Genomic DNA, 27,343 nt, shown 5'->3' on the forward strand with positions numbered 1-27,343 from the left:
TATATCTTCGCAACGGGACCTCATTCTGATTTTACTGGTTTGCGGTAGAAATGTATATAAAAAGTTTGACATGACTTCCGGAAATAGAAGAAAAGAAAAATTAAGAAAAGACAATTAAAAATCGCTGGCAAAAGTAGAAATTCTTGTTTTCAAAATGGTGTGCTATTATTGAGTTAATGAATAGAAGCTCGCAGATTTCTTGTTAATTATGGTGATTGCAGATTGGCAGGGGTGGATTTATGCGGGTTTAGCTTGAAACTTAAATTTCTCGCTAATTTTACCACAAAATATTTATTTCTCGCCACGCTTGGCAAGATATCTACATTGCACCCTCTGTAGAAGAATATTTAAAAAATTTCGATAATAATACCTCAAAAAAAATTTTGCCTCGCTCCGCTCGGCGGAAATTTAAGTTTGCGACCCCCTAACCGAAAATCCTGGATCCGCCCCTGGTTAAATTGGATCATGTAAATTAATAGCTGTAAAAGTTGTAAATGTCATTCGCTCCCAAGTTGTTTAACAACAGCTGGTTTAATAACAGAAAGTTTTTTAAGTTCATAAAATTACAAGTTGTAAATCAATTCAAATCATAGTTAATATTCAATAACCTTTAACATGTTTATTATGGTAGGGCAAGATTAAATTAATACACATTTTGAAACGTGAAAGTTCAAACGACCATTCAAAGTCATTTATCAATAATTTACTTTAAACCGAGTAAAAACAGCTTGTTAATTTTACAAATCTGAATAAAGGGCCTTATATAAAAATAATAATAATGATATTACAAAATATCTATATAAAAAGGCCTAATAAGGGTTGCTCATGTTACAAAATCTCAATATTAAAAGGTCTGAACAAGATCTAATAATGTTACAAAATATAGGACAAACTACAGAAAGGACGAATGTAGCATATTATCACACCCGAAAACTAATGACGTAGTGCACATACGGGTTGCAAACTGTGAACATTTATGTCTGCTTAAAAAAATTATGGGACACAAAAGTTGAACTATCAATCAATCATTATTTGTTTGACAAATGCCATTGGTTGGAAATCAGTTTCCGTCATATGTGAATCCAAATGACTGCACTATCTAAGTTTGATAAGTCAGGGAGCAGCATGAACGCGACATTGCTGCAAAAACTGTTCACATTCCCAAACCTGGTCCACGCAGTATCAGGTGCAGCCGTAAGTGTTTGTGCCAATAATGGCAATATAATTATTTGAAGAATAAGTAACAAAACATGTCATTGTTGATGTATTATAGGTTGTAAACGAGTGTGGAATAGTGGACTTTTTTTTAGGACATGGCACTTTCTCAGTTTCTGAATCAAGTATTTGTATAAGAATATGTATTAAGATATTTACAGGTTACAGATGACTTTCAAATACATGCATCTTTTAAAAACATGCATTCCAATGCTCATGTTTTTAGGTGACAGTAAGAATGGATTGTTCAATGATGTCTTTACTCTAATTTTGATCTCGGGTCAACAAAAGCAATTAACTCATTTTAACATTAAAAAAAGCCCGGTCTCTCTAATTAGTGACAAGAAGAATTTTAGCGAAAAGAAGCGACAAGAAGTGACAAGAAAACATATTTTTTTATGCCCCACCTACGATAGAAGAGGGGCATTATGTTTTCTGGTCTGTGCGTCCTTCCGTCTGTTCGTCCGTCCGTCTGTCCGTTCGTCCCACTTTAGGTTAAAGTTTTTGGTCAAGGTAGTTTTTGATGAAGCTGAAGTTCAATCAACTTGAAACTTAGAACACATGTTCCTTATGATATGATCTTTCTTATTTTAAAACAAAATTAAACTTTTGACCCCATTTTCATGATCCACTGAACATAGAAATTAAAAGTGCGAGTTTCAGGTTAAAGTTTTTGGTCAAGGTAGTTTTTGATGAAGCTGAAGTCCAATCAACTTGAAACTTAGTACTACACATGTTCCCTATGATATGATCTTTCTCATTTTAAAACCAAATTAGACTTTTGACCCCATTTTCATGGTCCACTGAACATAGAAATTAAAAGTGTGGGTTTCAGGTTCAAGTTTTTGGTCAAGGTAGTTTTCAATGAAGCTAAAGTCCAATCAACTTGAAACTTAGTACACATGTTCCCTTTTGGTTGATCTTTTTACTTTTAAGGCCGAATTCAATTGTTTACCCAATTTCACGGTCTATTGAACATGGAAAATAATAATGCGAGTGGGCATCCGTGTACTTTGGAGACATTCTTGTTATTAAATATAAAAAAAATATGCATTTAGTCTTTTTAGTCACTTCTTGACGCTTCTTGTCGCTAATTAGTGAGACCCGAAAAAACAACAACATGTGATTGGCAAATGATTGGTCTTTAATAGAAAGGGGAGTCCATTCCTGTCATAACTCCAGCAACTGGTTGAGTTAACTCACCAAGTATAACTATTAGCATACCTTCCAACTGTCGCTATTCAGTATTTGCGGGGGATTTCCCCCATGAAGGCTCTTTAAAAATGGACATTTTGATAGAGCAATTTTGTCCATTAATTTTAAACAAAACAATCACTTTTACAATGGCTATAAGCTTGTATGGGTAAGAAGAAGCCAAAAAAACAACATTAAAATATATTTGAAGGCCCCCTTGTAGGTTTTGTTTGAGTATAAGAGCCATCTTGCACATAAAACAAAACCTCCATGGACATTTTAAAAAGTTAACAGGTATGTATTAGAGCATGCAAGTATCGATTATACATTTGTAGTATAGTCCTCAAACATTAAAGGTGTCGTTTAAACATACTGGTAGTTGATTATGAAATAATCTTATTAAGCACCAGAAGTAATTTCTTCCTTCATTTCAACCTGGGACTATTATACCATGTTATAGTCCCCATTTCAACAATTTCAACTTCATTTGCCATTCAGTAGAATTTTCTACTCAAACGAAAATGTTCATGGGAAAGAAAACCTTAAAAAAATATTTGTGTGTATGTACATTTCCATTTGATGATCTTTTTAGCTCATTAAACTTAGATATCACCATGATCAAGGAATGGCTGGATGCATGCAAGAAGAAACAGGGAATAGAATTAAGTTACAAACTTACTCTCAATGTAAAAGTAATTCCAATTAAATAGCTATTTGGGCTCTCTTTCATCAAAACCTACCTTGTTAACACTTTTAAAATGTACATAGTAGCTCATCTGACCAGAAGTGAGCAAATACCATTATATAACTTTTACAAAAATTGCTTTCTCAAATTATCCTAAAAGTATCTAGTTTAAAAGTGTGTCCAATGATATTGTTGCTTGCAAGTCAAAATTGCTGTTAGGGCTAATCATCAAACATACATGTAATATACATGTACATTTGTATGGGTTAACTTACATACAAATGATAATTATTATACTGTGGATGGAAAATATTGACACTCATAAACATGATAAAGGTTCACTCAGAATTTCTAAATATGTACATTTCCCACCTTCACCAAAACCCATAAAGTAACTTATATATGATGCTTTTTTATGCCCCACCTACGATAGTAGAGGGGCATTATGTTTTCTGGTCCGTCAGTCCGTTCGTCCCACTTCAGGTTAAAGTTTTTGGTCAAGGTAGTTTTTGATGAAGTTGAAACTTAGTACACATGTTCCTCATGATATGATCTTTCTAATTTAAATGCCAAATTAAAAGTTTGAACCCTGTCGGCCCAATTTCACAGTCCACTGAACATAGAAAATGATAGTGCAAAGTTCAGGTTAAAGTTTTTGGTCGGGGTAGTTTCTAATGAAGTTGAAGTCACATCAACTTGAAACTAAGAACACATGTTCCCTATGATCTTTCTAATTTTAATTCCAAATTAAAGTTTTTATCCCAATTTCTGAATTTCATGGTCCACTGAACATAGAACATGATAGTGCGAGTGGAGCATCCGTGAACTATGGACACATTCTTGTAATGAAAATAAAAATAATATGTGAAACTATCTTACAACTTGAACCTCGGAATGCCTTAACTTTCAAATTGTCAAATCTTATTACCATATCACAACAATAATGTATTTAAAAAAGATGTAGTATGATTTCCAATGAGCCAACTCTCCACAAGATACCAAATGACACAGAAATTAACAGGTATAGGTCTTCAGCAATGAGCTCACCCAATATCGCATAGTCAGCTATAGAAGGCCCCAAAATCATAAAAGTAAAACAAGTCAAACAATAGAAACTAACCGCTAATTCATGTACAATTTTTTTTTTACAAAAACAAATATGTAACACAGCTTATGTAATAATGTGTTTGTTTTCAGGGTAGTGTATTTGCCATGTTTGTATTCTATCCATTGGATACAGCCAGAACTAGATTACAAGGTATGATGAGTAACAAACAAGAAAAGGTATATATGGTACTATGGTAACACCACTTTTTTGCCTCTTGAATTCTTGTACAAAAACACATAATTTATCTGTTGAATTACATGTACACCTTCAGATGTTCTCTCAGACATTCAGATACTAGTTTTTATATTTTTTGCCTTTCATGGTTAGATTAGGGATTCAAAATTTTTGCTTTTAATGTGCAACTTCAAAGTCTGAAAAGGCCTCATTAGCTTGTCTGTAATATATACTCATAAGCCAGGCCAGACCATAAAAGACATTTTGCCAAAAGTTGTCTTATACAAAGTTGTTAATGTGGGTAACATATATATTTTGTTTACGGCTTTAGCTCATATTTAATTTTAAACCATTATTTAAATGACTTTTTTTTGTCAAACATAGCAATTTTAAACATGTTGATAAAATCACAACTGATATTTCTATACTAAAAATTACAGATTATATAATATATAACATAATTTGGCTTTTACCTTTTTTGCATTTTTAGAGTCCAAGCAATGTTTCTTATACCTCTTACTTAAAGCTTCAGGTTTATATATTACAAATTTGTTCCCTTTAGGCGAAGTGAATCAGGCAATATGAAATGCAATATTCTTGAGTAATGTCCCTTTAATATAAATGGATAAAGTGGTGGCATCTGTACATGTGTCCTATGTTCCCACAAATTCTTCTTTTATTTTTTTGTGCATGCAGATCTTACACTGTTAGTTGTAAATTTAAGTATAAAAATCACCTAAAGATAAAATAATTTACTGACTAAATTGGCTTGTGAATTATGGTTACATCTTTGTGGTTCCTATAGATCAATAGTTTATAGAGAAAAATTGGGATTTCAAAACATGTTAATGTATAGTAAATATTACCTGCCATCCTATGAAGTGTTATGTCATGTGCTAAATTGTTTCATTTTAGTCTACATGTAAGAAAAACTTCAGTTAACTATATATATATAGCCATAGGAAGATGTGGCATGAGTGCCAATGAGACAAATCTCCATTCAGTCACAATTTATAAAAGTAAACCTTTATAGGTCAAGGTACGGCCTTCAAGATGGAGCCTAGGCTCACACTGAACAGCAAGCTATAAAGGGCCCCAAAAATTACTAGTGTAAAACCATTGAAACAGGAAAACCAATGGTCTAATCTATATATAAACCAAGAAACGAAAAAACACTTATGAACCACATAAACAGACGACAACCACTGAACATCAGATTTCTAACTTAGGACAGGTGCAAACAACTGCAGCTGGATTAAACGTTTTAATTGTACCAAACCTTCTACCTTTTCTGAAACAATAGTATAGCATCACAACATAGAAAGACACACTATAAAATACTTAAATCTTTTGTAGTGGATGACAAAAGAAAAGCAAAGCATTCACCTCTAGTGATGGCGGAAATTGCAAAGGAAGAAGGCTTGTATGTATAAATGAAAAGTTGTATGAATTTTTGGCTTAGCTGATTTTCTTGTCTTTGGTAGAAAAATATACATATTATTTAATGAGAATTGTAAAAGATGCATGCGTGACTTAATTTCTTAATGGAAGACAATATAATCAAGAAAAGGAATTAATTGCTTTTCTAATCTATTTTAGTTATACATTCTAATAAATGAAAGTGAGAGTTACTGTTCGATATTAGTAATTACTAAATTTGATTGATATAAGTTCCATAAAAAACTCATGCTTATATGTCAGTCTGAGATTCATGTATCAACACTGCAGTCACCCTTCATACATTTTTATGTTGAATGAAGTACTTTTCAGCTCACATATAAGTATAAATTTGCTTTAACCACCATATTTGCCCACTACAACTATAAACAACATACATGCCAAGTGACATGATATTCGCATGTAATACACGCTTTTTCATTGGTTTACACGCAAGGATTTTGTCACATGGCGTGTACACGCTTTTCACCACTTAACACGCAATTACACGCTTTTTCGTTCTTTTCATATTTTGGTCCTTAGTGATATCGCTATTCTCGGGTTTTTTCCTTATTTGGCGATAAATACCCAAAAATTCAGATTGTTTGGCTGCCATATTGTTTATTTTTCTACATGAACAAACAGTAAAAGGTAAGTAGTTTGTGATTACTTTTAACGATTTTGTGATTTTCTTTCAAATTCACTTGATAGGGGAAATGTGCATAGAAAGAAGTCGCTTTCAGGGCCTGTACCGTATTCTAAAGTGCCGATTGTTAAGCCAAAACGATGTGTACGTAGCAAGATTCAAGATTTTTAAATTATATTTGTTCAAGTTTAAATGATTGAGTGACAAGTAACTCATCGTGCATTCTATGTTGCAATCATAAAAAAAAAATACATGTGAGAGGAGAAATACAATGAAGCTATTCGAATAAGCATTTAACATATTTATTTAATGGAAATCAAATTTATAAAACATTTTTCATTTTCAATTTCAGTTTGAAATCTAGCCAACAGATTTCTACAGGCCTTTGGGATGAAAATATCATAGAACTGTTGGATCAGCTCTCATAGTACCAGCTATCTTCTGATGAACTACCCAGTTTTGATCAGGCAATAGCAATGGCAGAGATAATAGATGACATTTTACATTGCAAAAAAAAACCATCATTATGACATTCTTTCAAATCTTGATAAAGCTAATTCAGTCAAATATCAATTCCTACTGTGGGAGAGCATTTTCAATTATAAATAAATTAACACTGAATTCTGATCAGAACTTGACTATGTTACATTAATATTGCACATATTAAAAGTCAGCATCTACGTCACACGTTTTCACACGCTTTTTGACATGTTATGCTGTTATCAAATAAATGTAACTAAACTTGAAACTGGCAGTTGTTTTAAATATGTGCCTAGTTGTGGTGCTTTAAAAGAAACATAACCGACCACTGTTTAATACAATAAAAGTTTACAGTAGAATATATATTGTTTTTATATTAACAAATTTGTATGTGAAATTATGAACATTACCACATTCATATTAAAAAGTCAGCATCTACGTCACACGTTTTCACACGCTTTTTGACATGTCTCATGGCATGTCATGACATGATTTCCCATTGTCAGAGGTTGGCAAGTATGTAAACAGAACATTTGAACTTTATTTTTTTTAAGATATTTTTTCACTTGAGATTAATAATTCTTATAAATAAACATGTCATCAAAAGTTGAAGGATTTCAGACTTACCTGAATTTATTAATTTGTGAAAGCAATAAATAAAAAAAATGATACATTATATATAGATTTTACCACTGCATCGAGTTTACAATTAGAGTGGAGAAATATCTTAATTTTGGACAGACATTTCCATCATAATATCTCCACCCTTAAAGGGTTTATTTGGAAACTAATGGATAAAAAGTGACTAACATGCTACCCCAATAAAGCTAGAGACAAAATGAGGTTCTCAGAAATCATACACCTTATTTGCTCCACTCTTGACACCCATCCAACAGCTTACAGTAAAAGTCTTTAAGGTAGAGTCTAACTTTAAAAAACAAGGACAGGTTCAGACAGAAACAGTGTTCTCCTCAGATATTTCATATAGCATCTTTGTAAAAACAGAATTTGAAATACCATCATGTTACTAAAAATTATAGCATCACATCCATAACACAATCTATGAGAAAATCAATTCAGATACCATCACATCCAGAAATATAGCAACACATTAAGGTAGATCATAAGTAAATGTTTTTTGAGACAGATTTTTTTTATAATTTGCCAAAATGAAGATCTTACTACGCTTTTTTCAAAAATATAACAAAACGTATGGGTTACCGTGCTATTTTTTGAGCTATGAGTCGTTGAAAAATGCCTAAATTTGGTTAGTTTGTTCATGAAAAAATCCATAAGAGTGCATAAAAAAAATTCTATGAGATAGAATTTTGAAATAAATTGTGAGAGTATAGCTTTCATAATATATTTTAAGAAAATAAAAAGAAAACATGGTGTCACCGAACTTGTTTTCTTGCCACAAGTAAAAATAAAAAATTTCCCTATTAGTCTAGTATAAATTTTGTACTAAAAGAGTTATCTCCCCTTAAATAGCTCATTTGAATAAATGATTTTAAAAACCAAAAAGCTTGATATTTGTCAAAATATTTTGGATAATACAATACATTTACAAGTTTTCTTGATATAGATAAACAGTCTTACCATTAAATTCCAAATCTGTTTCCAAATTTGTTGATTTGGGCAAATTACTAGACCGATTTTGTACTGTAAATGTACAATCCAAGATGGCAGTATACCATGAATCTACCTTAACATGATGCTAAAAGGCGCTGGGGAGAACACTGATCTGAAAGCTACTGGAAGTTGAGAAAACTGTCTACCTAATAAATACATGAAATACCAGGCAATTCATTCACAGAATGTTCTAGTGTAAGCTATGTAAAGGTCTGTCAGGAAGTAACTTCCTGTTTAACAGATCTAAAGTATGGAACATTTTTATATCCCCCCCCCCCTTTCCCTGCTTTGAAAAGGGGGGGTATACTGTTTTACCTCTGTCTGTCCATCCATCCGTCAGTCCATTCATCCATCAGTCCGTCAGTCCGTCCATCCCATGAATATTTAAAATATATCATCTTTCTCGGGAACTACAATACAAGGATTTCTGGAATTTGGTTTCAGGGTTCATATAAGTCTTCTTTACAGTGTGATGCATTTTCAGATTCATCACTCGACATCTTCCTGTTTACCTAACACTTGTATGATTTTACAGATGATGGCCAAGTTGAAAATTTTCCTCACATTATTCTCAGGAACTTCAATACAAGGATTTCGGAAATTTGGTTTCAGAGTTTATATAAGTCTGCCTTACAGTGTGATGCATTTTCATTTTGTCACTAGACTACTTCCTGTTAACCGAACACTTGTATGATTTACACATGATGGCCAAGTTGAAAATTTTCGTCACATTTTTCTCAGGAACTATACAGTACAAGGATTTCTGAAATTTGGTTTCAGGGTTTATATAAGTCTGCTATACAGTGTGATGCGTTTTCAGATTCATCACTCGACAACTTTCTGCTTACCCAACACTTGTATGATTTTACAGATGATGGCCAAGTTGAAAATTTTTTTTCACAATTTTCTCAGGATTCTCAGGATTTTCAAATTTATCACTCTACAACTTCCTGTTTACCGAACACTTGTATGATTATAACACTATTAAAATTATTCACTTGCGGCGGGGTATCATCAGTGAGCAGTAGCTCACAGTTTCACTTGTTGTCAATGTCTAACTTAACACATCTTTTTTTCCAAACTATTACTATGAAACAATTTGTTCCCTGACCTGGTTTATGTTAAGATTTTATCTTGTTACCAATACTACTGATTTATTTTCCAGACTATCACTGTATAGAGGGTTGTTTCCTGTGCTTGTAACTTTGTGTTGTTCAAACTTTGTTTACTTCTACACCTATAATGGATTGAAGACAACATACCTTAGTGACATAGACAAGGAGACACCTATAAAAGATCTCACCTTTGCATTTGTAGCAGGTAAAACCATCAACAAAAAATTGTGTTTATTTTTTTGTTGATTGGACAATAGTGAATACACATGTATCTTGCGTAACATTTGCTTTGTAAGAGTACATGGCAGAAACCAAAACATTATATATATCAGATAAGGCAATTTTGAATCATTACTTCTTTTGTCTAGCCTTCAACCAGTAATGCAGAAAAGGGGATAAATTATGGTAATCACTGTCAAAGCCTAAACCTTGTTATATAAAGCTTTATATTTCAGAAGGCAGGCAACTTTAAAATACAAATTGGCTTATGAAAATTTGACAAAAATAGACCATGCTACTTGAGGTTCTGTAAAGTAATTATACATGAAATCCAATTTTAACTGGATTTGTAAATAACGATGACTAAAGATTTATTTTCTTCTGAATATCAAGTGACATTAAATCATTACACTTGTGATTATATATTTATAAAAAGTGTTTTAATCAGGGCTTAAAAAAAATGAATCGACTGGACTTTTTTTAACTGTTTTTAATCTCTCAAGACTTTGTTACGTAAGGCAATCAAGGTAATCAGTTGGGAATCAATGACATTTCGACATTGAACAACATGAAACTTTTTTTTTTTTGTAATGTGTTTATTGGCAAAGAACTACATATATATTAATAATAGTAAATAAGTTCATAGTACATCAGGAAACTTGAGACAAGTACATAAAGTACATAAAGTTAATATTTTGAATTCCTCTGTAAAAATATAATATTATTAGTAATAATTTAAAAGAAGAACAGAAAATTTTAATCTGAGGTAGCATGGATTGGGTAGATATTTTTATTAGGTGAAAGTAAACTTATAAAATCATTCCATTAGTTGGAGCCAGGGGTTCCAGCAGGTGTACGCTCTTTGCAATGGTTTATTTTTATAAAATATTATTTTTTCAATAAACAAATTTTTTTTAAGATAAAACTTTGTTAAGCATATTTATCATGTTTATAGATTGGTTACAAACCCAAAACAAAGTTACATGTGCAAATCTAGGCGATAGATAGCAATACATCGGAATGCTCCACAGTCATCTCGCTGTAATAAAACTTATGCACGATGCTGATTACTACAAAACACAGATTAATTATGAAATTTGGTAGCATCACTTTTTCGGTATTAGAGTTGTGCCCTTTATAAATGCAATAATTGCTGAATGTTTTGCTTCATTTCTCATATTTTGCCTCAACCAAATGTTATGAAACTAAATATACACAAAGCTTATTACCAAACTTAGATCAAAGACAAATTTTTGATAGTGTGACTGTTCTTAAGCTATGTCCTTTTGTCTATGAAGAAATAACAACAAAAATGTGGTGCACACTGAATTACATGGGTAGCTTGTCATTTAAAACTGTGCACCACTTTTTTTAAAACTTATTTGCATAGCCAGAACAAATGTAACATTCTTTCCTTAAAAAATAATTCCATATTTAAGGAGTAAATCATTTAAAAAAAACACCATTGACTGTCATTATGTCGATGAGCTGATAGACAAAAAGCAAATTAGAAGATGTGTTCTATTCAAAATTAGATTATTTGTGGATATATCAAATTTAAAAGTTCTTTTATGTTTTTCAATACAATGCATTATTATGTAATACAATATCTACAAGCATTTAATTTGACATGACTTAAATTCACTAATTCATCCATGAAATTTTGTACAATTTTATTTAAATTTTAATTTTATACATTTTTGAAGCTTTGATGCATTATTTCTTTTTTGGTTACATATATGAATTAGAATAGACACAACTGTCATGACTGTTATGTACTTTTTTTTAATCTCAATTTTTCTGAATATCCCAGGATTCCTGCAAACATGTGTATTATGTATGAATATTGTAGATTATGAAAGTAGTTTCAGGAACATGGTTTATCGAAGTGTATTTACCAAGAGAAAAATTTAAATTGACCAATCCAATTTAAGTATTTATCTATATTCAAATCATATAAGAATTATATATTTATATGTGAGCTAAGTTTATTTAAAGAGATATTTATGATGATTTTTGTTTTAGGTGTGATAAATGTATTGGTGACCACACCATTATGGGTTGTTAATACCCGACTAAAGCTTCAAGGTGCCAACTTTCATACAGATGAACATAAAGAGGCCAAAGTTCCCAGGTATAGAGGGCTAATAGGTAAAGTCATATTATTTCAGTATAATTCACTTACATTATTATGTGAACAAACAAAAAATTGCACATCAATGATTACTTTTAGTGAAATGTTTTGTCGCATTAGGTCAGCATCATTGAGCTGATATATAACTAGTGAGCAAAAACTTGCAGTACTTCAATTTTTATTTAGCATGTATATGTAGGATTCACATTCATGGGTTCTAAAACATAAGCCAATTTCAAATATTTGATAAATATGTTGTCATGCCACCCTAAATCTAGGGCTGATTGTTTTAGAATCCAAATCTCTGGCAAATTTTCTAATTTCCTAATCTATTGCAGATTTTCTAAATGTGGAAGTGATATACACTAATACAGACTTCAGGAGTGAAATGAAGTGTGTCTAGGAAAATAAGCATTTCCTGCTCTGTACATAGTACCTGTTTTATGCTGTGTTTTAATCGACTAGTCAAAAACAATTTGCCAGCCATAGACACTTTAATATTAATTATAAGTACTCTTCTGAAATATCTGCTACTAAAGAACAGCTGTGTCTTTATTAATCACTAGATTATGATGGTACAGCATAAATATAAAGTGACAACATAATTTGACAATATTTAATTGTAAAGTTATAGCTTAAACGTTTTTCCCTGGAAAATTACTCTGTTTCAAAATCTACCATAGATTTTTAGAAAACAAAAAGCTGGTTTATGATTTGTAACTTTGGCATTTGTGATGTCATATTTAGAAATCTGCCATAGATCTGAAAACATTTGAGCCCTGCATATTGATATATAAGTAAAGGACCAGAGGAGAATGATGTAAACAACTACCATGTCACCTTTAACAATGAGGAAAAACCCATATAGTAAACCAAGCTACAACGAAGACCTGTATGTAAAAATGCTTAAACAATGTAAAAGAGAAACCTATATACATAGATTGCAGTCATTCAAATGTCACTAGACACAGACATAGTGTACTAGGTGAGTTTTAAAACAGTCAAAAGAACATCACTGTCTACAATTGGAAAATAACAATAAGAAAAATCATCTCTCTTTATATCTATACAAGATATATGTGAATAGTGTTATTAGAAAATTCCTGGTTATGTGTATGTTCCTACAAAATATACATATTCTTCTTTTTGTAGATGCCTTGTTAAAAGTAGCAAGACATGAAGGAATTGCAGCCCTATGGAATGGAACACTGCCCTCTGTTGTACTGGCATCAAATCCTTCAGTACAGTTCATGGTTTATGAGGCAGTCAAACGATACTTTCAGTCACTGCTTAAAACAAAGGTAATAATGTTAGTTTTCACTTTCCTAATTATAGGCAAATAATGAGGAGATTTAAATTTTAGATTCAACTGGGACCTGTATGGAAAGTCCCTGGATTCAAATACATTTCTAGCTCACCTGGCCCACAAGGGCCAAGTGAGCTTTTCCCATCACTTTGTGTCCGTCTTCCGTCGTCCGTTGTCAATAACTTTTACAAAAATCTTCTCCTCTAAAACTACTGGGCCAAATTAAACCAAACTTTAGAGATAAACTGTTAACAGCAATAATGTTCAGCAAAGTAAGATTTACAAATAAGTCAACGTGACCAAAATGGTCAATTGACCCCCTAAGGAGTTATTGTCCTTTATAGTCAATTTTTAACATTTTCCACTAAAACTACTGGGCCAAGTTCATTATAGATAGAGATAATTGTAAGCAGCAAGACTGTTTAGTAAAGTAAGATGTACAAACACATCACCATTACCAAAACACAATTTTGTCATGAATCAATCTGCTTCCTTTGTTTAATATTCACATAAACCAAGGTGAGCGACACAGGCTCTTTAGAGACTCTAGTTTATTAGTACTGTGCATTCATTATTATTCGTTGGAAACAGATTTTTGTTGATTTTGTGGGAACAGGTGAACCAAGAATTTGAATGTTCAACGAATTACCAGTTTTCTATTGCCTTCTATAACAAAATTGGCAAAACAACGAATTAAATATCCACCAAGATGTAAGTTTTCCTCAATCCACAAAAATTGGAACCCACGAAAAATAAATGAATACACAGTAGTTAAAGTCTGAATCAGACTTCAGTTATATTTTTTGTTAAAAATTACATACTCTGAAAGGACTATGGAAATTTAGAACTTATCTGTAAATACTAAAAGTCTGCTTTTGAAAATAAATTATTCAAACATAATTCATGACATAATTAATGACACCAGAAGCAATGTCATGATAATCTATTATTTAGGCTTGAAAAAATATGCATATTTCTCAAATTTTTATTGCAAACCTTGAATGAAAAGTTTCAAATAATTTACAGTTTCATTTGTTTTCTCAAACATTAGCTGAAAATAACTGCACTTTTAGCTTTTCTTTAAAAAAAATTCAAGTTATATATGATTTGTGACTGTTTTTAAAGCAAAACCAAAGGACTGAACAGTTCATTAACAGTGATTAAAATTTATATTTCAGGAGCTGAGTGGTTTTCTTTATTTCATCATTGGTGCAATAGCAAAGACAGTAGCAACAGTAGTAACATACCCTCTACAGGTTGTTCAGTCAAGATTGAGGGTAAGTATAAATATACTAAATTTAGTATGATGGCCAATGAGAAGACTATCTGCTACAGTTCAAATAATGAAGTTATAAGTAATTAAATATAAAAATTAGAAGATGTGGTATGATTGCCAATGACACAACTCTCCACAAGAGACCAAAATGACACAGAAATTAAAAACTATAGGTCATCCTATGGCCTTCAACAATGAGTAAAACCAATTCTGCATATTCAGATATAAAAGGCCCCGAAATGACGAGTGTAAAACATTTTAAACCAGAAAACTGACAGGCTTATTTATGAACAAATTAATGAATGAAAACAAATATGATATATACCATAATCGGTCTTGTATAGTTCGTACTGTTCCTTAGTCCGCACCCCCCCCCCCCCCCTTTCTCCCCCCGAAATTTCAGGTTAAAAACTTTTTGTAACTGTTAGAAAAGGTCAAAGCATTTTCAACCCTATGAAATTACTAAAAGAAGCATTCAATACTTATAATTACCCCAGTACATTTTTTGCTATGATCATGAAAGCATGATAGTCCATTTGCCAATAACCGATTTGATTCTGTTAACACTTTTAAACAAATTACTTCCCTTTGTCAATCGTAGACTGGTTCCATACCAGACAAAATTGGCTTTGGCCAATGCAAAGCATGATGTATTGAAAGTGATGTATCAGCAGTTTAACTAATTTTTCATGAAAAATAATTTCTGATGTCAAAAGTAATGAGCTTAAGAATAAATTAATGTTAATTAAAAGATTTGAAAACCTTAAAGATTACTCACATTACACACAGGTAAATTTTCTCTTGCTGCTAGTTCTCCATTGTAAACAAAAATTAATGTCCCTCATATGGGAGACAACTAAAAAAGGGATCTCTAATTACAGGGTCAATTACGGGAATTGGCAAATGGCCTATTACTATCAAGTTTTTCTTATTACAGGCTGGACGTCATAAGAAATCAGAACAACAGGGAATTTTTCAGAATCTTGTTGATATTGTCAAGTAAGTACCACAGTGAAATTTAAATGTTTTTTTGTTTTATTTCACTTAAAAGGTTCATTTAGGTTAACATCATTCTCCTTTCAACAATTAAGGTAGTGTTGTATACATATACCATTTTCTGTCTGTTTGTCAATGCCTTGGTATTTCATCAAAATACTTTGATGTAGAACTCATGTTTGCTTTTATGAATCTTATAAATCTTTTTGTTCCATAATGGTAGATAAAGGTGTCTTCCACCATTATGGATTATAAAATTGCAGGAAACAATCTGTCAAGATCCTTTTTGCTGAGTCTGAAGTATTTTGTAGCTCAAGTGAGAACTTAGTACTTAGAATGATTTTGGCCTTTTCATTTCCAAACTCTACAAAATAAAATCATTTGTTTTTATTTTCCTTGATCCTGTTTGCAAGTATCATTTTCATGCAAGAAATATGTGTTTCGTATTTGTATTATCAATATTCTTTTTTTAAGGGATAATGGTGTATCCGCATTATATAAAGGAATGGAAGCCAAGTTAATACAGACAGTTTTGACAGCAGCCTTGATGTTCCTGACCTATGAAAAGATTGCAGCATTTATATTCAGGACAATGGGACATAACCCCAATGGGACATAACCCAAGTTAATATCTTAGAAATAATGTTATAACATTATATTTTATGGTGCTAAGTTTTAAGTATGCCAAACTCTATGTAATTTGTTTTAATTTATACTGAGCCCATTTTATATGTTTTACATCTTATTTTTAAATACATAAAGATCATCTTCTTTCTGATGTAAGCATCATATATTGTTGATGGTTCACTAAATCATGCCAAATAAATTTACTAAACGATTATAAAGTTTTTATATATGATGTATCATGACTTAGTGAAAAAATTGTGCATTGTCACTGAATGGTTAGACAGTATAGAAGGTTTTTTGAAGTCATTATCAAAGAAATATTTCATTGTCATATTTTGATGACTTTTTAACACAAGCCCTCAGTTCTTCTTTAAAAAAAAACTGTTACTGAGGCAGGGATGCAAATTTCCATTCTGAATGTTATGCTAAATATGTCTAAAAAAGTAAGCAACAATCAATTTGAAAAATACCATAGATTTATGGTATATTATATGGTATGGATAAATGAAATTTATAAATCTTATATCTGAATATTTGAGCTAAATTCTAGGGGAAGTGAAAGGTTTTTTTTAAATGATAACTTTTAAGGTGGAAATTATTCCAAATTCCAGATTTATTATAGATATCATTTTAGAATATAAATTTGGACAAAACTATGGAATCAGCTGTCTGACATGAAACAAATTGTTGTTTTCTGGAAAATTTTGTTTTGTTTATTGTTGATGTGACTTAAATTGTTTATTTTTATAGTAATCCAGAGATTTTTCATGTGAAATTTGTCTTAAAGGCAAAATAAAAATACCAATGTGAAAATTGATGTTACATTATTCCAGTGTTATTGTTTTGTATGTTTTTTGTTAATGATTTATTTAGGATGAAATTTTGAGAACAAATTTATATTTCATATTGGTTGTTGGCATAGTTCTATTGTTTGGTTTTGTGTATTCTAAGATTATAGGATTAAAATCACCCATATATGTAAGAAAAGGTTAAAACCATGTATTTTCCATGAAAATACAAATTACTGTGAATTAATTATTAATCATGGATTTCATTGGTAAAGGTGAACAACAAATTAAAAACGTATAAAAAACATTTCCTATGGAGTTGTTGGCGGAGGACATTTTAGCGCATTGATAGGTCATTTAAGCAAAAACAAACGGACGTTAAAGCGCCAAAGTAGAACCTATTTTAGCGCGTGATTTTTAACCCATTTTAGTGAAAATTGAAATTGTCAATGCCCATTTTAGCGAAATATTTTTTAACCCATTAATATATATAATAAATCAAAAACTTTTAATACACTCAAGACAGCACAATATAAAACATATGATGTCCATTAAAATACAGCACTAAATGTCTAAAAGATTTAATCAAATGTTAAAAGTTCGTTCTAGCCTCTGTATCTTGTCTATATTTTGGTGCACATTTGTCTATACTTTGTATTTTTAGCTCACCTGGCCCAAAGGGCCAAGTGAGCTTTTCTCATCACTTGTCGTCCGTCGTCGTCTGTTAACTTTTACAAAAATCTTCTCATCTGAAACTACTGGGCCAAAACACAATTTTGTCATGAATCAATCTGTGTCCTTTGTTTAATTATGCACATAGACCAAGGTGAGCGACACAGGCTCTTTAGAGCCTCTAGTTATATATGTTGTTGTTTGCAATGTGATAATAGTATCAAGAAAAATGCAAATAGCTGGGTGACAACTAATAGTATATAACATTGCTCATTATGATGTGCAACGAACGACTCTGGACCATTATTTGTTTGCTTTGAATTACACTGAACTTCCGCCCAAAACTTAGTGAGTATTGTTCAACCAGGTATGTTTTCGCTAAAATGGGCTATCGAAAATACAGGTGAACGGATTAATCCAGTGCTAAAATGGGACCAGGGTTCTAATGTCGGTGCTCAAATGTCCCCTAGTAGTTCAAAATTTTTCACTAAAATTTCCTGTGCACGGAGTTGTATGCAGAATTTGTGTAACCCACCAAATTGAATATCAATGAAAATTGTTACCCATAAAAATCAATCAACCCCATATAAATTTTGTTAACAACTATCAACATCAGGAAAAAAAATCACATCCGTAATCGATTTGGAATACAATTGACCTGGTATAATATGTTGTCAAATGGAACTTATAAAACATAGTTATATATGAGAGTTGATCCAGGAATAAATAATTGGAGGTTTGAAGAAACATAACATTGCATTTTACTCGTCCAAAAGTTATTATTTTTCTAGGCTGAGAAATAACTACAACCCACCAAATTTTAATTGAAATTTCTTTCTGTCCACCTTTTGCATAAACAAGTATTTTTACCTGCTAACTTTAAAATGTTCTGGAAAATCTTTTAAGTATAAGTTTGATTGCCAAAAAAGAAATTTGTATTAAAGCTGTATTTTTTTTAATAAAAATGAATGAAGTTTGTAAAAAATAGAACAATTTTACACAAAGAACCTTATTTCATTTTGGATTTTACACATGTTTGAAGCCAGTGTAAGACTGTTTATCCATTGAAACATTTGCTGCATTTTCATGATTATTTATCATTTCAAGTTTAAAAAGGGGAATAAACATTTTTTTTATGTTATTTGAAAAATAGATACTTATTTGGGCAACTATTCCCAATTCGAAGGATTGTTCTAAAAAATGTCCAACAATTTTGTAATTAATATTTGTGTAATTAAAGAAAAATCTAAATAGTGCCATTTAATTGACAGTTATTGTATTTTTCATAACCACATTTATATGCATACATACTTAAAGGGGAGTACAATGTAACTCTAGAAATTTTAACGTAACCATCTTTACATAGTGTAGCTTGTATAAGTAATACTTGTTTTTCACCATAGTAAATACTTACACATTGTTCTGCTGCATTAATTTATATAGATCTTTTTATGTTTACTTTTAAAAATTATATTTATACGTATCTAAATTTCTAATCTGTGCATTCATGTGGTTGCATGAATAGGTTTATTTCAACATGGTTGTTAAATATTTCATGAAAAAACTAAAACCTGTTATTTTCATGAAATTAGTTATGTTAAGAGTCTTCCTTGATTAAAATGTGATCTTAATTAAATTTGTTATTATTCTCTAAGTTCGTATGATTTTTATACGCCAGTTTACGGGAGGTTTTATGGTAAACCTTGTCTGTCTGTTGTTAACATGTCGGACAGTAACTCAAAAATGCATTTACCAATTTGCATGAGCTACTGTTAGATTTTATAAATTTTAGATTTTACGTTTCAGAGTTATGGGGTATTATTCATTAGAAAAGATGGGATTTTCCAGTTTTCGAACAATAACTCAAAAAGGCTTTCACCAATTTGCATGAAACTGTGGTGAATGGTTTATATTTATTGATGTGAGCTCCCTTTCAATTTTTATGAATTTTAGATTTTTCGTTTTACTGGTTGAGGGGTTTTATTCATTACAAAAAGAGGGATTTTCTGTTTTAGTGGTTCATTGGTTAATGTTATGTTTTTATGCTTAAGTCAGTTTCTATGATCATATAAGCAATATGTTAACTATATTAGGTGGATGGAATGATCCCAAGTTGTACATATTGATCTGGCAATGTGTATCTAACCTTAATCTCATTTTCAATTTGCATGGAAAGGTTGTAAGGTCTGTTGCCCAGGTTCTATTTACATCAGCTCTTCATCTAGGAATCAGTTGCACAATTTTGTCAACATTCAATTAAAAGATGTAGATTCTGCTGTGGAATTATTAAATATGTATTTAGTATGAAAATGCCCTCAAGTCAGCTGAACTGGTGATTGAAAGCCTGTCTTATATTAAAAAGGACCTAGCAGAAACCTTGTTATCTTTATCAATGTCAAGAACTCAGGAGTACCTTTACATAGGTTCACATTATATTCAAAAACTTACAGAATAAAAACAGTAATAATATTCACACACAAACTCATTTAAGACAGAAAAAACATGTTTAGTATTACTGTATACCTTTTACAAGTGATGAAATAACAAAAGTATTTTTCCTCTTTGACGAATGGTATAAATGTAGACACAAGATATCAAATGAAGAACTAAAACATCGCTAAATTGCAATGATATATCTATATAATCTTTTTGAACTCCATGTTGAAAATCAGTTTCCAAAGATATGAAATGCACATAAATCACAGGAACATCTATCAGTTCTGATCTTGGAAAATTGTTTTAACAAGTTCATTAACAGTCAACCCTTAAAATTAATTGGTTCATTTGTATTTATAACATCATTGGTTTGAATCAGACAACTTTTGTAGAAGATTTGAAAAAAAAAACCATCCTAAATAGATTTGTTAATTAACAATGAAAACTAATGGATCCAGAATTTGTTATATAGAATAATTATTATAATTGTGCACCTTATCTTGAAAAACAAAAAGCTACATATTTCAAAAAAAAATATTAGAATGGACTTGTGATATTTGTAATTGCAATGTAATTGAGAATAAAAAAACAATGAACATACCAAAGTATTAGAAAGGATTTCGAAAATTAAAATTTGAATGTATTTTACAATTCTTTAATAGCATTAAGATATCTTTCTCATTCATTGCTCATATATTTAGGCAGAGACATATAATTCAATATATTATATGTCTCGATTTAGGTAAATAAACCAACTATTTTATCGATTTTTAAAGTAAGATTTTATGTTCTTTAAAATTTTCGGGAAGACAATTGAAATTATGAGGTTTTCTTCAAATAATGATTTTTTAAATATATTTATTTGTTAAAATGTACTTATAAAATCAACAGTTTTGAGGGTGCAACATGAATATAAACCACGCCCCTTTTCGATAATACCACGTGGGAAAGCATTGTTGTTGCTAACGATAACATCTTGGAAACATCCGCGTATACCAATAAAATAATATAGTTCTTAACATCTAATTTACAAACCTTATTATTTTGTTTACTCTGAAATATAGTTAATACGTATATTATATTTTCAAAACTCTGACATTTAAGAACAGAGACTTTATATTATGGAAATTATAGCTTGATATTTTTAAGAACGTAAACCGGAAGTAATTGCGCAGTGATATTGTACACAACATGGTTTCCAGCGGTGTACACAAACTGGTCTAGGATAGAAAAAAATGGAATAACTTCTAAATATGTAATTTCTTGTATGTGTCAGTGAGAAAATCAAAAAAGAAAATGCCTTGCACAAAGGTTAACCTCTCCCAAATGGTCGATCTGGCCTTGGGATCACCAGAAGTAGGTTCTGTAAATTTCAATGTTCTTCACACATTACTGCATGCTATGCTAAAACGTCTAAATATTGTAGACGTACAAGCGGATATAAATGAATTTGATCGAGATTTTTTGTCAGCATCTAAAGCTAGGGAGTTATCAGTGTTAAGTGATGTCGACAGCGGTCGTGGAGAGGATACAGAAGACACTCTTAGTGAGAGGTCGTCCGCTATGCCTACTCCTAGTACAGGGAGGAAGACACCCTATCATCATCTTGAGATCAAAGTTGCTAAATTACAGGAACAACTTGATAACATTACATCAGTTCCATCAAATCAAGATTTGTTCGAAAAGGCAAAAACACAATATGCAGAAAAACCGATTGGTGAAATGTGGATGAATATGCAGTTGATGAGCAGGGTGGAAACCAATGAAAAAGGCATAGCAAAGGTATATGAAATTTTGATTGTAAATATATTACTTGGCTGTTCCTAAAGAAAGTTATTTTAAGTTCTCCTTATATATAGAAAAACATTGTGTTGCTGATGTGTAAAAAGAGTTATAATAGACAACTTTTACGTTCATGCATTTTCACTTGCAGTTCCTTTAGTGGGTCTCATTGGGGTCTAAGCGTGACACAGGATTGCGATTTTTTGTAAGCGTGACTCATGAAAGTCAGATTATTGTGCAGTGAAAATGTTAAATGAAGTTTGGCGGGATACTGGAAATTACAAAAAATAATGAGAATTGCTTACATGTACGTACATGTACATATGTACGTACATGTGTAAGCAGGATAAGGGAATTTGACAAAACAGTAAGCGGAATCCTGGATCAGAACTCCCAAATGAGACCCCCCTATAGTATCGGTATGTGTTGAAGGTTATGCTATTGCGACACATTAAAGGTTGATTGTCATTTACAGAAAAGGTACAAATGTACCAAGATCAACTGGCGTAACTTATTCATAAAAACAATGAAGTGGCTGTATTAAATATGTCCTTAAAGTTCAGGGTTTCTTAAATACTACAATGTATCATGACTACCAGGAACCAGTAAAAAAGAATATGAATGGTACATTATACTATGACATAAAAAAAAAATGAACTTTAAAAGTACAAATGCATAACATACATGTAGTAAACAAACAAGATATGTTCTAATTTAAGTCTGAGGTGCAAGTTAACAAATTTCTATTAACCAAGTCTGTAATTAATTTTCAAGGTATTTATTTGTGGTCTAATATTTTAGATAATTGAATGAAAATGTCTGAGATGATAAATTGTCTAAATGAAGTAATTTGGGCCTTGTCATGCATGTCAGCTATTTCAGATATTTATCAGATTAAGTTGATGCTTATAAATAAAATTGTAATCACATGTACATTAAACATGAAACCAAAATTTTTACATATACACCAAAGGCAATATTAAAATAGATTACACAATGTAAGATTATCCTGATCATTAAAAAAGTGAAAGTATGACAGTTGACTTGACTAGTACTGTGACAATGAAAATAAACTTGAAAAATGCTAACTAATTTTTTGTCAATATAAAAAATTGAGATATATCATTGCCAATGAGACAACTTTCTATGATCATCAGATACTCAATTGCAAAAGGTTACATGTAAAAACTACATTTGTACATGAATGAATTTATGTGTCACTGTATAACCTTAAACAATGAGCAAAACCCATACTGCATAGCAAGTTCAGAAAAAAAGAGATTTATGGTTTACATGCACCAGGAAACAAGAACCAAAGGCATGTAGAGGTCCAGGCCAGTGGCTAGAATGTCTATTAGGGGGTCAGTAAGGTCATGGCATTCTGTATTTAATAGTCTGTTTTCAGTTGGAATCACCATTTTAATATTCTTTAACCAATACCATTTTTCCTATTACTTTTTGTTCAACACTGAACATCTTTCGTGGTTTATAACCTACATGTATAACTACATATCATGTACTTAAAAGAGATTTATGTTCTCTCTGTACATGTAAATTGTAAAAGTAAATGGATAATTATTGATGTCATTCTCAAAACTCTTTAAAGGGAAGTAGTTTGGACCCTATTTCCTTAGTGAAAGAGACATGCCTCTGTCTGTTGAATTGCATGATATAAGATTGATCTGGTCTTTAAACTGAATGCCTGGTTTAATATATATTGATATATACAACATTAAATGTGTAGTCAGTGTGATTTTTTTTATTTAAAATTGATAAATTGATAAACTTTCCTGATAGATTTTTTATAGTATGATAAAGGACTATTGTTCAGATGTGTCCAGTAGGATTGTTTTTCACAGACTGTTATTGTATATACCATACATTCGATTTTGTTTTTATCACATTTTAAAAGGATATCCAGTTTTTGAAGTGATACACCCATAATGACTCAAATATTTACATAGATTTTTCTGTACTATGTTACAAAGCACATGTGTGTGACATTTTATAACATTGATAGATCACTTTTGTAGATACTGCTTGAACTTGAAGACAGTTGACATTACTGCTGTTATATAAAAACAACTACATGTACTTGAAACCTATGTCCTTTCTTTCATTGATCTTCAAAATCAGAGAAAAAAATCTGGAAAGAATGTTAGGGAACATTTGTTTACATGTACCAATTACCATGATTACTGTACAAAAACATGCAGTAGCTAGACATTCCATAATTGTAGCATACAATGAAATAATTGTTCTTCCTATTGGCCTCATCCTAGCATAGAGAAAATGTTCAAATAGAATTAAAATACACGTAAGAAGTTGGGGTATGATTGCAAATGAAACAACTTTCCACTAGAGGACCATTCTGATTGATCTTTTAGATATATTGCAAAAAATCAGATTTCCTATTCATAGCGATGTACAAATGTTTGTCTAATCATATTCCTTGGTCCTCCACTGATATCTACGATTTTATGATTTATATGATTTGCCATTATTTTATATAAAAAAAGATTGATTAGTTATCGTATTAAGGTATTCTGGACATCTCTTTTATTCATATTCCCAGTAGCATTGTATAATGAAGCTACAAAAAGATTTTGTTACTGGTTTTTAATGTTATAATGTTCTTGTGTTGTACCTGACTTTCAGCCTACATGTACGTTTACAGTATGTTGAAAATATATGGTCTTGATAAGCTTGTCTGGTAAAAACGAAGCATTCCTAAATAACTATGTGTTATTCAATCTGGAATCTTGTGGCAAATGATGAAAGCCAAAAACATAATCTTCAAAATTTCATTTCATATTTGGTTAGAGATCCCATGTTTTTTTCTTTTTATTATATTATTGAAATGACCACAAGGTTTTAATTTGTTATTCTTAATTTTGTCTTGTCAACCAAGCTAGACACTTTGATCTGAATTATTGATAAAGCATACTTATGTTATAACATATAATTAGATTTAAATTTGACAATAGGTTTAATGAAACACACTTTTCTAATCCAAAATTAAAATTTATTGGTAAATGACTATCAAATTTTTGTCAAGATTATGTCAAATTATTTTTTACTAAATTGTCCAGTTTAAAAAGGTCATGTACAATGTACCAACAATGTTTTAGGATGAGTTCAGTTAATGAAATTTTAAATTAAACTAAAATGTTTTAAAACTTTAATTATTTTCTATGGATTTTTTTGTAAAAGTTACTGTACATAGTAGATAAAATATTTTTTATAAAAGAAACTGACTAAATCATTACCTTTTCAAACCTGAAATAATATTTTGTAAACTGTAAAATGGAAATTTAAAGAAATATATCTATGACATAAATGCATCTTCAATTTTATGCAGCAGATCAATTTTAAATTTTAAAATTACAACATAGGAAATAGAACACATATACAATGCATGCAAATGGAGTAGTTATAACTTTTTATTCCAACTTTATTTAATATATTAAAATGTCAATGGTATATGAAGCTTTTACAAATACCATTGTATTCCAAGTTTCTTTAATTGGACCTTTAAATATTGACTTTAGATATTTATGTAGCTTTAATCTCAAAAAAGATTTTCATATAATGTTTATAGGTACATGAATCTAGGTATTTTGTTTGACCACTGGGTTGTGTATAATACATATATTCAGAATGGAATAACAATGGACAAAATTACATGTATAACAATGAATTGGCAATAATTACCATTTAGAGTTAAATTATGCATACATGTATAGACTGTCACTCTAGAAGGACATGAACTGTAGTTTAACAATGAAGATTTCTTTTTTGTGTCAAAGCCAGGCATGACAACGTTTAGTACTAACTGAATGCTTTCTGTGCAGTGTCAGCTGGATTGCAAAATTATTAAGATGAGAAGGAATCCAAGTATCAATTTTATGACTGACAAAATTTTTGCCTTTTCAAATAGTATTTGATAAAACATCTCCTCATTAAAAAAATGTCAGAAGGCCACTAATTTGGAATATTTAGTTCTTTTTTAAATATCCCCCTGGTCAAAGCTGTCATATTTTTTGCCAAATTCATTCCTCAAAGTTTCTGCATGACATGTACAAAGCATTGGCCATGATCTCTCAGGTCTAAATTGTGTAACTCCAACATAGTTCAAAGAGAGCTAGCTTAATATACATTTAGTTGTGGTGTGTTATTATAAATAAATAATGAAGATCAATTAATGCTGTTAACACCATTTTCATGTACATTGTATCATGCAAAGTCATAAATAGTCCATTGATGATGATTGATCTAATAGATCTATAGAAGTAATACATGTTCTAATGATCAACAAGTTAACTTATGCCTCGTGACAACTGCCTATTTTTTCAAAGACTGCAATTGTTGTCAGTGGCAGATCCAGAACTTTTTATAAGGGAGGGCCCTCTGACTGCGCTAAGAGGTGGCTCGCACCAGCCATGCTTTAGTGATTATAAACAACCAAATATTTCCTTCTAAAAGAGGGGGGCTGTGCCCCTGGATATGCCATTGATTGTCCTTTACATGCAGATCAGCATTTTAGTTGCATGATTAATGATTACAGATGGCCCTGGGGAGAACATTTCTTTAAAACATTGGCAATATAGAAATTGGAAAGTCAGCAAGTGTATTCATTGTCTGAACATTTCTTTATTTTTGTTTTCTTAAAACCTGTGGTATTGATAACCATGAAGTCTACATTTTTAAAGCAAAATTAAATTATTTTATTTATTGCCATAAAACTAAAAATACAGCACAAAGTCATTCTATTGAAAAAATAATATTGCCACCACATTTACTCCTCCTTTGATTGATGGCGATACTATTAACATTTATAAAGTACCTATCATATCACATGGAGGTCTTGTGGTCTTTTTTTTATAATATTTGAATCAAATGGGATTTTTTCTAAATGTCAGCATTTACAAGCCATTTGGAAATGTGTATAGTCCATAAAATACTGGCAGATGTTAAAAGAGTTAAATGAAAGTTCTTTAAATAAAATGGTTAATAAAAACTTCCAATCATTTGGAAAGAAACACCAATAAGTTTAATTATCCGTTACAAATTTTAACCACATGAACATCTTTCAAGTTTTAAATTCTTCCCTAATGTGTAGATCAATTGAAAATTCTGGATACATTTATGGTATTATGCAAGACTTTTTTACCAATTTTTATGATTGAAATTTTAGAATTGTCATTTTGGTAAAAACAATATAATTTGATAAAAATATAAACAGAAATTTGGAAAAAAAAGAGTGTGAACTAGAAGAAAAGTACCACGAAAGTCTCAAAAATACCAGATTTTTGTTTGTTTGAAAAATGGCATATATTCAATAAAACAGTATTATTTCTGGTATTGATAACATTGACAGAAGGTGATTACTGATGATGTCAATTGTATTGATTATACATG

At 30.9% G+C, this 27,343-nt stretch overlaps 2 protein-coding genes across 12 annotated transcripts in view; both read left to right on the forward strand.

Moving 5' to 3' along the window:
* Positions 1-919: 919 nt before the first annotated feature.
* On the forward strand, positions 920-19,355 carry LOC139487802 (peroxisomal membrane protein PMP34-like). The gene is made up of 9 exons (XM_071272903.1): positions 920-1,194; positions 4,292-4,352; positions 5,733-5,799; positions 9,737-9,891; positions 11,931-12,056; positions 13,192-13,340; positions 14,524-14,622; positions 15,559-15,620; positions 16,092-19,355. Exons 1-9 carry the CDS (start codon positions 1,087-1,089, stop codon positions 16,234-16,236), a joined length of 972 nt encoding a protein of 323 aa, XP_071129004.1. The 5' UTR covers positions 920-1,086; the 3' UTR covers positions 16,237-19,355.
* A 1,749-nt stretch (positions 19,356-21,104) lies between these two features.
* LOC139487803 (glutamine-rich protein 2-like) overlaps positions 21,105-27,343 on the forward strand; it is a 46,268-nt gene continuing 40,029 nt past the window's right edge. For 7 of the 11 annotated variants that reach the window (XM_071272907.1, XM_071272904.1, XM_071272908.1 and 4 more), the window contains exon 1: positions 21,313-21,922. In XM_071272907.1, the coding sequence (XP_071129008.1) occupies positions 21,437-21,922 (486 nt within the window). In that variant the 5' untranslated portion in view covers positions 21,313-21,436. Of the gene's footprint in view, positions 21,923-27,343 lie in introns of all 11 variants that reach the window. The other 4 variants (XM_071272913.1, XM_071272914.1, XM_071272906.1 and 1 more) reach the window with 3 other exon arrangements.

This window comes from Mytilus edulis, chromosome 9, assembly GCF_963676685.1.
Source record: "Mytilus edulis chromosome 9, xbMytEdul2.2, whole genome shotgun sequence".
In the NCBI taxonomy this organism is placed as follows: domain Eukaryota; kingdom Metazoa; phylum Mollusca; class Bivalvia; order Mytilida; family Mytilidae; genus Mytilus; species Mytilus edulis.